The 13,143-nt window shown below is 34.1% G+C and overlaps 1 protein-coding gene across 6 annotated transcripts in view; it reads left to right on the forward strand.

The window, feature by feature from the left end:
• The window catches only part of LOC113117712 (syntaxin-binding protein 5-like), a 39,110-nt gene that overhangs the window by 850 nt on the left and 25,117 nt on the right, over positions 1-13,143 (forward strand). For all 6 annotated transcript variants that reach the window (XM_026286597.1, XM_026286598.1, XM_026286599.1 and 3 more), the window contains exon 2: positions 3,294-3,391. In XM_026286597.1, the coding sequence (XP_026142382.1) occupies positions 3,294-3,391 (98 nt within the window). The remainder of the gene's footprint in view (positions 1-3,293; positions 3,392-13,143) is intronic.

Genomic DNA, 13,143 nt, shown 5'->3' on the forward strand with positions numbered 1-13,143 from the left:
TATAGTTGTAACCAAGGAAATCTACAAATACTATAGTTAAACTATGTTTACTTTACCATGGTTCACTGTCATAAAGGACTACCAGTAATAGGCTGTTGCATGCATAAAATCCAACTTTTTTTATTCGGAGAGTGTATTATTTATATAAAAAATACAGAATAGAACATGAGCAATATGAACTTTTAACATTCAAATTTAAATACATGTACTGCACAAACTAGGTGACAATTTCAATAGGTTTATTGTTATAAATAACTCATCATATTGTGAATATAGCCTATGTTTTTTCTGCATTGTTCTGGGCTGCCTTTTCCAAAAACATAAATGCTTTCAAATTATAGGCTGCTCTTGGGAAACGCAGCTCTATTTAAATGCACTGTGAGAAGTGAGTGAACACTCTCTGTAATTGATTGATTCTGCCTTGCAACATTTGCGTGTTCAACAGGCATTATTTTTTGTTTAATAAACAAAATCATTGGTAAATAAAAACAACCTTAGTATCAATATTTTTTTATTTGAGTATCGATACTTTCGATACTTGCATCAGTATCGATATATTAATACTTCAGGATCGATTCTCCCATCCCTTCTAATTAGAAGTGCAGCTCGTCAATGTTCACTGGTTTTTAACTCTGTTAAAACAAAACACCTCAGAATCGTTTATAACCACCACCGGCTGGAATAACCACCCAGAGAGCTATGAGATTAATCGCTCGTGTGATGTCTGAGTTGACCGTTGCTGTATTGGTGGCGGTTATTTTAAAAGCAAATTCATTTAAAGGGTTAGTTCACCCCAAAATTAAAATTCTGTCATTAATAACTCACCCTAAATGTTGTTCCAAACCCGTAAAACCATCGTCCATCATCTGAACACAAATTAAGATATTTTTGATGAAATCCGAGAGCTTTCTGACCCTGCATAGGCAGCAACACAATTGAAACGTTCCTAGAACCAGAACCGTTTTTTTAGAGAGTACCACAACGCATGCGCACCAGAATGTAAACAATGCTGATTACGTTGATTATGTTCTGGGGAAAGCACAGGCATTTTTCTGGGTACTCTTTTCCCAAATGGCGGAGGATGTTAACACGGGGAGAAGAATTGTTGAACAAATTGATATTTTTGTTTTTGTTGCGCACGAAAGGTATTTCTGTAACTTTGCAAATTTTAAGTTAAGCCATGTGTTATATGGACTGTTTTACCTTTGTCTTTACAACGTTTCCATGTCTGGGAACATTTCAGTTGTGTTGCTGTCTATGCAGGGCCAGAGAGCTCTGAGATTTAATACAAAATATCTTAATTTGTTTTCATAAGATGGGTGAATGTCTTACAGATTTGGAACGACATTAGGCAGTGTATAATTAATGACAGAATTTTGGAGTGAAGAAACCCTTTAACATGCAAATTACTTTTTGTAAGGAGCGGAACTGATTCAAGTTAGGATGAGACAGAATGACAGACTCATTCATGTCATTTTTCAAGGTGTGCCAGTCTCGTCTGTCAAGAAATACCTGTGCTTAATGTTTTGTCTAACAGTTTAATTTGGATTGTAGAACAGATTAGATCTTTTGCTAGTGTGAACAGATACTTTGTGTTCCAGTTCGCTCATTGTGGAAAATTGTTGTAGCTAAATGGTACAAGTTAGTTAATAAGGCCCTGTTTACACTTGTAACATGACCATTCATAATGTTATTGTTTACAAGGTCATTAAGTTTACCCCAAAATTTAAATTCTGACATTATTTACTCATCCTGTATAAACATGTAAGCCAATAGGTTTCTTTCTTCTGTTGAACACGTAATCTTCATTTTTGGGGTGATTATACCTTTAATCTCACTTGTTATTATCTATAATACATTTTTATATGTTTTTGTTTCTTAATTGTCATGGGTTCTATATGCTGTTATAATATAACTAATAATTATTAGGCTGTTTTTAGGTCAAACTGACCTTGACCAATTCACCAAGAATCAAGCTATGAAAATAGTTATTAATAACCATTCAAAACAATATGATAACAAAACTGACTTAACAAAAACAAAATATTTGACAAAAAATACAGTAAGAGAACATCTGATAACTAATGAACAAATATTACTCATGTCAATATTTACTCATAATAAATATTTAATCTCTTCATTTTCACAAACTGAATTTATATACAGTATTAACAACCTTTTAGAGTTTCGCATGTTATGTTTGAGCTTTTGTAATGGATCTTTATTCCTGTAATAAGGCATTTTATTTAGCATATTAGATACGTGCTTTTTGTTCTTAATTGCAATCACTACAATAATTCTCTGGTGACCAGCAGGCTGTATTAGTTGGGCTATTGTTAGACATTATATAATGTCAAATGTCTAAATGTGGTAATCATTCAGTACCATGGTAAATGTTAGAGTATTACCATTTGATATCATCACTGTACCTTGGTATCACTACAGTAATTCACAGTAAGTCAACTTCTTAGCATCATGTTGTCTGAACCAAATCTCTAATATCCATTTTAATTTCTAAGTAATTAAATCCTAATTGAAACCCCTGTCCCCTACCTCATTACTAAAACTAATAATAAGAAGACAGGCCATGCTCAATTTGAATTATTTGTGTTTTACTGAATTGTTATAACTATAAATCAAATTTGTTGACCCTTGTGAAGTATTTCAATGGAACGCAAACAGACAATTTTTTTTTAGATATTTATGCATGCATTAACATGTCTGTAAAGCTCCCCAAAAAACGTGTTAAACATATATATATATATATATATATATATATATATATATATATATATATATATATATAATATATATATATATATATATATATATATATATATATCATCAGCTTAAGTTAAATGGAAATTAGCTTTGGTATCTAGCTGAAATAAAATAAGAACATTTTAGCTAATTGTTATTTTATTTCAAGTGATGATTTTTATTTATTATTATTTTTTTTTAAGTTTTAGTTAAAGATAATAACCCTGCTTGGTATGAGGAACAGATTGAAATATAGGTTGTTTCCTAAGAAATAAAAGAAGAGAAAATTTGTCTGAAAAAACACCATAAATGTAAATGTGTGCAGTTACAGACATTATTACCAGCAAATCATTATTTACATTTCTGTCATTTCCAATCTTTTGGCTTCAGAAGACTTATAGTGCACTTGATGGTTAACACAGGTTTTGATCCAAATGCCAGTAAATGCCAATTTTCCTTTTTGTGTGAACGGTTCCTTTAAGAACACAATTGCTTTGTTTGTAGTTTAATGCAAATCATCTTCTGCTTCACAGACAGTGCGACATGGCTTTCCCTATCAACCCTCCTCCATGGCTTTTGACCCTGTGCAGAAAATTTTGGCTATTGGCACACAAAGCGGAGCCCTGAGACTGTATCCTTTATTTGAAGAGCTGGCAACATACCCATCCTTACATACCTGGGGGGCAATAAGTGTCAAATGCGGTCGTATTGTTTGTGTATATTTAAACAAAGGCAGTCCTCCCACCCTTCTGTGCTGGAAGTCTTGTTGCACAAAGTAATTAACTTGTTCAAAGCATGCGTTGCTCTTTTTTCCTAAACTCCACAGAAACATATGATTATGTAAGTTGCAAAATACAAGTAACAACATCCTCTGGTAAATCAGCTTTTAAGAGCCTTGCTGTTCCCCCAGGAGATATGAATATTTACCCTAGAGAAGCTTCATAGGAGCTAATGATTTAAGAAACATAAAAAACTAGACTAAAGACACCCGGGCTTGTAGAAAAATTTGCATTAACAAATCAACATGCCTAGTATTGTTGATCAACTGATATATGTTACTCAGTAACAATGTCAATGCCAATTTATAAGGCAGGGTGGCTGATATAATCCTGATATTTAATATAATATATATTAACTGTGGTCAAACTATCTGGGTCGTTGCTTTTAAAATATGTAAAAATCTCTTATATATTAGCCTGGGCCCATATCTACAGTACCTCCATTGCTTGGCTAAAATGAATCAAAGAAATTGATAAAACATTTCAAAACTGATGCTTTTATGCACTAAATGCTCAGTCATCAGTGAGAAGGTCAGTTGATTCCAAGCAGTAAAAATCAAAGCAGCCCGAGTCATGCATTTGAGCAGCCTCATTTCAGAGGCACATTTCCTAGAAGCAGGGTCTTTATTCCTAGAGGAGCTGCGCTCATTAATATATCTCCACTGTGGCATGAGCAGCTCCACTGCCATATGTTGCAGAGCTCGTCTCATCATTGGTGCTGCCGACTATCTGCCAGAAAGCCACCTCGCACGTGCTGGAAACATCGCTGGTCCTGCTGGGCACGTCTGTTAGAGCTGCTTCAGCTTTATTTCTGAGTGTTTTCATGTTCAGATATACACCACGCCATTTTTTCAGTTGAAAGAAACATGGCTACAGAGTAGGGCTGGGTAGTATATATTGTGCAGTGGTATAGTTTTTAAATATATTTTTTTATGTTATTTTTTTATGATATTTTTATCAAACAAACCCTTCATATTTATTTTCTTAGTCTGTAAATAGTTGCTAAAATAAAAAAAAAAATAAATAAAGTAGTCATTGTAGATTCAGTTTTAATTGTTAAATCAAATGACCAATCAAAAAGCATGTCTTAAGTAAAATAAGCAAAATTCTACAATTTAACAACAAATTGAAAAAGTTAATTTTTAGGGCCATATGAAATTGGTTTTATTCTTCTAAAATTCTCTGTTTTTTCATTTTAATTTTTCACTTTATTTAAATTACATTTCCGTAATAAAAAAAAATGATCAAATGTATACAAATAAACAAAACATAAAAAGAAAATTTGAAATAAATGTTTTATTTTTTCCCCAAATTCTATTTTATTTTATTAAAATTTATATCTTTTCTATTTAAAATTTTCTGTATTATGTTTTCATTGATAAATTTAAAATTTTCTGTATTATGTTTTCATTTATAAATTGATTTTCAATAGTCAAAAATTGTGTCTTAATTAATTGAAATTATGAAATGTATACAGTTTAACAATAATTTATTAATACATTTTAACATTAAGTGTGTTCTCATTCTCAGTTTTCCATTTGAATTCTTTTGGATTAAATTTTTTAATTATTCAATCAATTAATTAAGTCTCATCAATTGATTTCAAACTTTTTAAAATGTCATAATTTATTACTCATTTATTCAAATTAACAGGGCCCTCTGAAATGTTGTATTTTTATTTCCGGAATTCTTTGTTGTCTGTTTTTTTCAATTTTTCTAGATTTATGATTTAATACAATTTATCATAAAAATGTATTAGAATGTCACAATGCAAGGCTACTTCCCAAAAATGTTTGACGTCTTCATCTATTTTGTGAAATACACCATGAAACATGATTTTAGTTATACCAAAAAAGTACCAAAAAAGGCTTCATGGTTGAAGGCCAGACTTCTTCTTGTCAGATATGAATCTTGGTCGTGGGAGTGCAGCTCTATTATGCTTTTGTAATGGTGTGCAGTAGGTTGCCCAAGACTTCACTGTATCAATGGCATTTTGTCCTTGTGGAAAGTCACAAGCCACCCACCAGGTCAGTGATCTGAGTGGTGGAGAGTTGAGTTGACTGGCTCTCTCCTCTGTGTAAATGTGCAGCGAGGGCTGATGGGCTTACTGTCATTCAGTCCATTAGGCTATTTATCAAAAGACAGGATGTATCGTTTTGCCTCATTGCCCCCAGCATTGGGAAACAGCACCACAGCTCAGCTGACACAAACTCAGGTGTTTACTAACAGTAAATATCTCATTTTACATGATTGGTCTCCTGTGTCTCTATCTGTGTGTTTTCATCTAGAAACCTTGCTTGATGTTGAGGAGTTGGGAGTTTCAGCTGCCTTGGCTTTATAATAAATCCTAGCAGTTTGTTGTTATAGATGCTTGGCTGCATTAAAACAGTTAAGCGCTCTTTTAATATGCAGTTTCGTCACTGTTACAGTACTAAGAAGCAAACATTTGTGAGGTTTTATGCATGAATAATTCACAGATGGATTGTTGTTGAATGCTTTTTGTTCTGATTATGGTCCGTGAAGTTTTATGCATGGTAAAGACTTAAAACCTTAATCAACCGCTGCCAACGAAGGTGTTTAAGAAACATTAATGTGTTTCTTGAAGATACAAGTTTAAAGGGATACTCCACCCCAAAATGAAAATGTTGTCATTAATCACTTAACCCCATGTCGTTCCAAACCTGTAAAAGCTCCGTTCATCATCGGAACACAATTTAAGATATTTTGGATAAAAAGCGGGAGGCTCCAGTGCTCGCACACCCCCACGCTCTGCATATTTAGCATGTTTCTCTTATCTTAAATACATGATTCAGATAACCAGCTCGTTAGAAGAGAGCTACATGAATGAACTGTGTTCCGATTGACATTTCCCTACACAGTGTTCACTTCTTCCCACGCCTTAAATAGGGAAATCTGTTGAAGTTTACTTCACCTCGGAACATTAATACATGGATTTGTGCTGCACTGCTGCCTGCAGCATCTTAGTAGAGAATTGTCACATAATATACCTCTATAAATAAAGACAATTAAAATTCTTGTCTTGCAGACATTAATGCCCTTTGAATGGAATACACGCTCGCTTCGAACAAGAATCATGGTGAATATCCGGTGGGGTTTGAGCTGTTGAAAGTTGAAAACTGTTGCCCTAGACTGCCAAGTTAATTACACTGTCAAGGTCCAGAAAAGTATGAAAAGCATCGTCAGAATGGTGCATCTGACATCAGTGGCCATTTTGGAGAATTTGAGCTGTATGCAGGCCGTGTACGCTTTTCTGTGTCAGCTGCGCCACAAAAATACGTTTTCTGCATCAATTTATGCTTTGATTTGAAAGAAAACAGCGCATCAGTGCAGTGCGGCTGACATAGAAGAGTGTATGCTGTGTCCGTTCAATTAATATTCTCCAAAATGGCACTACGGTGATGAGAGACACAGAGGAGACAAATTGTTGAATAAAGTCGCTATTTTTGTTTTATTCGCATACAAAAAGTACTCTTGTCACTTCATAACGTTACGGTGGAACCACTGATGGCAGATCATACTTTTCTGGACCTTGACGGTGCAATTTACTTGGCAGTCTATGGGACATTCACAAGCCTCCTGGTTTTCATCCAAAATATCTTAAATTGTGTTTACGGGTTTGGAACGACATGGGGGTAAGTGATTAATGACAAAATTTTCATTTTGGGGTGGAGTATCCCTTTAACCCATAAATCAGAATTTTCTGTGCTTAACCCACAAAAACTTGAGCCTGAGTCGAGCATTACATTTTTTTACATTATCAGTCGAATGAGGAAAGCCTTCTTTGCATTTGTGTTTAGCGATACCACAAGCCACTGTGGTTTACCAGATGAGGAAGTTGCCTCCTTTTCTTTGAGAATGCAGCTTTCTTTCATCCTTTCTTAGTTCACAACGAGTGCTGCATAATGCTGTATGAACTTTGATGATGTAGGGTTAAAAAAGAGGGACATGGCATGTGACTAGGTTTCTGAGCCATGACATTTTGACCTAAAGAGTACATTAGGTGCATTAGATCTGTTTTTTATTCATAAGTGAACTAAAATTTAGTGTAGATTTTACTGTAAAATGTTTACCAGATGTTAAAGATTGTCAACGTAGTGATTTCGTAATAAGATGCTGAATACAGGATTAGTGTATAAATGGAGCAATTTGTCTCTAATGGCGTGGGTTATAATTATATTTATCGTCCTCTAATGTGCTAAAGAGTATTTTCCAGATCTGAAGTTGATATAGCAAAAATTTAGGTTCCTGTGAGATGTTGTTAAGACACTATAACAAAAATACTCCAATGAAATTTTGTTTTATTTTCCTTTCACATATGTATACGTTTTTGTTTCAATATTACTTCTATCACAATATTACCGACAATTATGCAACTTTGAGATGCAGAACTTTGCAAAGATATGTGTTTTGTCTAGATTAGAAAGTGTTGGTTATAAAATATTGTGGTAAATTGTGTAATATTACACTTGACACCAGACACTAGGTGTAGGAGCACACTAAAAGATGGATTAAGAAACGTATCTGAATGAGGAAGTGCCACCCAGATCTCACCAAGTGAGGAAATGTGTGCTGAAAACTGAAACCATCTTCAGAGCTCCTTGCTTAGATTCGTTGCCAGTGCTGCTTTACAATTCACGCTCAAAGAATTTTTTATTAGGCTTCAGCGTGGTATAAATTGAATTGATTAGTGCTATTTTTAATATCATCAGTGGTGTTTCAGTGTTGATTGCCTTGTGATCTATGACCCTCTCCTCTCTGCTGCTCTTGTAGGCTGCTGTTGGCAGCATCCACCTCCAAGTGCTTTAAATAACGGCCATTTGAGACTCCTCCAGAGTTTGTTTAAGGCACCCAGGGTCTGTTTGATTACTGTTCTTAATCTTGCTTGGACAGATCCTATCTCGAGTTGCAAGCTGTAGAGTTTTTTTGCATTGCATTGCATTGCACAAGAGTTTGTCATTAATGTGGTACAGTATGTGCATGTCTGTTTTGCCAAAGCATGCCAGATTCTGCTGTAGACATTAGATGATTATATTTTTTTATATCAATCAAGCAGTGTCCTAGCAACCATTCAAAACACCTTCACAGCTCTCTAGCAAAGCCATTATGTATCTGCATGATTTAGGGTGCGTCTCAATCAGCTCCCGAGCTCGTCGTGAATCACTGGTAAGTTCCCTTGACTCACTGCATGTTAGGACAGTGATCACTCCAATTCTAGTAACATGATTACGTGCAACGACAACGGACAACATACTGTAGTAGAACATGAATTAATAAACAACCGACAGGACCAATCTCATTTTTATATTATTGTGTATTCTTGTTCTTACAACATTTCAGTCGAATGTTAATTAAAAATGTTCATCAGATGTTCATTAACTGTCGAGTGATGTGTAAAAGTTGAAAAAAAGAATTGTCTTTTCAAATCTTCTATCGCGTTATATTTTTGCAGTTGACTCATGGTTTATGTTTCATGCTTCAGGAATGTGACATTATTTCCGGTAAGGGAGCGTAGTGAGTGTCGATGCTCCCTAGTGTTTGCAGTGCATTGTGGGATTTTTCAAGGGGCGAATGTTCCAGTGCACTGGAAGCATTTCGTGATTGGGACAACCCTTAAACTGGCCTGCTCCCTGATCAGTGCCCTTAATACTGAACATGGGAGCTGATTGAGATGCACCTACAGTAGCAACTCTTAAAACAGGCATGACATGATCACAGATAGTGAGCTGGCGATCAAATGTCATACAGATAATTGCTATTTTAATAATTTAATTCTGTTCAGTTTGTCACTTAAAGTGCAAGCCTCATACAATATTTTTAGTTTCACTTGGAAATGTTAATAAATAAAATAAATTAAAAATGAAAATAAAATTGACCCATATGATTTATTTTAGAGCTTTATAATGTATCCATAATTTGTACTTTTTATTTTATATGTATATATATATTTTATTATTGTGTGTGTGTGTGTGTGTGTGTGTGTGTGTGTGTGTGTGTATGTATAAAAAAAAATATATATATATATATATATATATATATATATATATATATATATATATATATATATATATATATATATATATATATATATATATATATATACTTTCCAGCAAGACTTTAGGCCAACGATCCTGTCTTGATGAGCTTCCTTTCTTTGTTAATAGATTGTGTTTTTATTAAATATATATGAGTCTCATTTAATGAACTTATCAAGAAGCTCTTGGCCGGTGAGACAGAATTTTAATTATGCTCCGATGGCAGTTTTATTAAAGATGTAGGCAAGAACAGACATGTGTGTAAGGCTTTGATCGTTTCTGGACCTCTGGTTAGTTTTCTGACTAGTTCACACCTTCCACATCATCTCGTCTTCATTCTCATCTCCTCTCTGCTTTGCTCTTCTCCTTGTTCTCTCTCTTGAGAGCTGCTTCACTGCCTTGTTGGCACTGTTTAGTTCTCAGGAACAAATGTCAGGGTTGCAGGGAACGTTGACAAGCCTGTCTGCTTTAGCTGCATTGTAATCTTTTGCTCTTGAGGCCTGTATTATTAGGGAATATAGTATGACAGCACCCTTATCAGATTGCAGTGTTTGCTCTCAGCGGAAGCTGCTGTTGTTTGAACTGAGTCACCCATTGTGGTCGGCAATGTGATGCTTTTGAAAGTAAAACTTTTCTGTAGATTTCCCATGTGAAATGTTACAGAGCTTTGTTCATTTGCTTGTTATAGCACATAGAGCTGTGTCGGCTTTTCTGTAGATTTCACATTTGAAATGTTACAGCGCTATGATAATTTGCTCTTTATGGGATGTATAATTGTGTTGCATTTACATATTGAGTATTAATCAATTAATAACATATTCAATAAACAAATCCAGGTCATATTTTGACACAATCTAAATCTTTTACATGTTATTAATTACTTTTGGGTTATCGTAATGAGAAATTCTCATGAAAGTAGTGTCACTCACAAAAAAAAAAAAAAAAGTGGATGGTCTGTTTAAAGTTATTCTCACACACTGTGATGTATTTAGCAAATAATTGCCGCCCACTTAGACAGGAAGTGGCCATTTAACTGACATTATATGCAACCAGTCAGCTAACTTTTTCCCCACAATCTATATTTATAGGTGAATTTAAATAGAAAAATAATTTACCAGTATGCAGTAAGTGTTAGCCATTTATTGAATGAAAAAAAAAAAACAGACGGGAAACACAAAATGCATTCTAATCTGTTTTTGTACGTAATGAAGTGTCAGTTTAGATTTATTTATGTTATATTTACTTTATTATGTCTATTGCATGCATTTTTATTTCATTTTAATTTACTTAATTGAATTGTATTTTAATTTCAGTAACATAATTTCCCCCAAAAAAGTTCACTGGTAAGTTTCGTTTTCATAATTTTTTTTTATTAATGATTACATTAGTGTCTGCAACATTATAGGTCAAAGATGAGATGTTGAGAGACACATTTTGGTGTCTGTATCAAATAACATTTTCAAAAGTGACTTTATATACATAAAAAGCATATTAAATGCAAGTAAAGTGATTTTAATGTTTCAAATAATTTTTGTGAAAATAAAATGTTAAAATATGGGTGAAATAATGTTCAATTGTCATTCAGAATAACAGATATATTTATTTAAAAATGAAGTAACATGCTTATTCTGATCTGTACTTGTTAAATACATTAAGGAATTATTGATCATGCTAAATTTGATTATATTTTGATTTAATTTAATATATTTTATACACTTCCTGCTGACAAACTGGTAGAACCCAGTGGTTTTAAAGATAGTGGCAAACTGGGTTTATTCTGTAAATCATGGTAAAAATCTATGATAGTCATTACTTTTTGCTCAGGAAAAAATAAAATTAAACAGGACACATTCTAATATTGTCATCTTTGACTCATATCACACGAGAACATGACATCCTGAACCAATGTTTCCAATTCAAGTCAATTCTAAGTTGCTTGATAAAAGCATTGAACTACATGATGAAATTTTAATGTAAATACTTTTTTTGGGGGGTTTTCAGGTAAATGAAAACTTTAATATGTATATATTTGACAGCATTTATCTTTAGTCCTACAGCTTCTGAGTCTCTCTTGAAAAAGAGTTATTTGCTGGTTTGTGGTGATAATTATATCCAGTAATCGAATCTGTTTGTTTGGTTGGGCTCCAGATCGCGGGGAATGTGAAGAGCTGCTGTCTGATCCAGCGCCACAGAGAGCTTAAGATGAGGAGAAACTGGCCGGTCAAGGGCTTGGTGCTTACAGTTATGAATAAATAATGAGTCAGTGGTCCTCTGCAACTTATTTATAACAGCCCTCTGTTATTTATTCAGTCCAAATATGGTGAAGGTTAGTCTGCTGTGTAAACATCCTGTTTAGTTCCTATCAGCGCATCTCGAGAAATGAATGCATCTCAAGAGAGAGCCAAAAGATATCCCCGAAATGAACATTTTACCTGAAAACTGAAACTGAATTATTAATTTTTCATTTAGCAGAAAATACAGTTTTGGTAATTAAATTTGGTTAACTGAACTCAGTCTGCCAGTTGCAGTGTTGTTATTCATGAGTGAAGTCTCCCAATATTTACATAAGTAAATATAAGTCACACATACACTGAACCGGCTTTTCTGTCATCCTTTCATTAAATATTTATATGTTCGATTTTCCTTCAAAGTAACATAATATAGTAGAACACTGTTTGTTCTACACAACAGAGCAAAACAATATCGTTTTTTCATAGTCCTGGTTAGCTGGTGCATGCCATTGCAAAAATTACAGCTGAAATGTTGAAGTCCCTGTCAGCTTTTGATGTCCACAATATCTCATTTATCTGTTTTTCTAATTTTGTCTCTATGATTAATAGGGCTGAGGCTGCAGAGAAGTAAAAAACAAAACAAAATACTCACTAAATGTGTTATATTTAAGAATATAATTTGTTAGGTTAGAGATTTGAACTACATTTAAAAGCTGAGTAATTGCAAGTTTCTAGATCAGCGAATCTCTACGGTGTTTTATGAAGAAGCTGTGAAATATTAACATGACTAAAGGCATGAAACAGGCCATAGCTTCGTCTTGTTTTTAGTTCATTGCCCTCTTGAACTCTCTGGCGCTGTCTTGTTCGCAAACTGTCGCGTCAGCAAGGTGAGTTCATCTTCAGTGTAATGGCTTTTTCCTGTGCACAGTATTACCAATGCTGTTTACCATAATTGATCTGTTTAACAGAGATGCATTAGCTTGCATGTGACTGAAGAACATATTAGATGCTGTCAAGCTTCACATCCCTTAAGCTGGTTCTGTGTACTCGTAAGACTTTTAGGTCTTATAAATATGTTTTCACAGTTGTAAGTCACTCAAGAGGAAATTAGTACACTGCTGCAGGAAACCGCTCATTCAGTACGGATGAGACACCCATTTCCTGTTTATAGTGTCAACTATTTTAGCATTCATTCCCTGGCATGAGACGTGTGTTAGATGTCCTGAGGTAACAACATACAGTGTCCATATGTTGTTTTGCAGTGATTCTTCTTGGCAGATAAGAAGCTTTCTAAGCTGAGGATATTACTGGAGTGAGGTA

This window comes from Carassius auratus, chromosome 17 (genome assembly GCF_003368295.1).
Source record: "Carassius auratus strain Wakin chromosome 17, ASM336829v1, whole genome shotgun sequence".
NCBI lineage: Eukaryota > Metazoa > Chordata > Actinopteri > Cypriniformes > Cyprinidae > Carassius > Carassius auratus.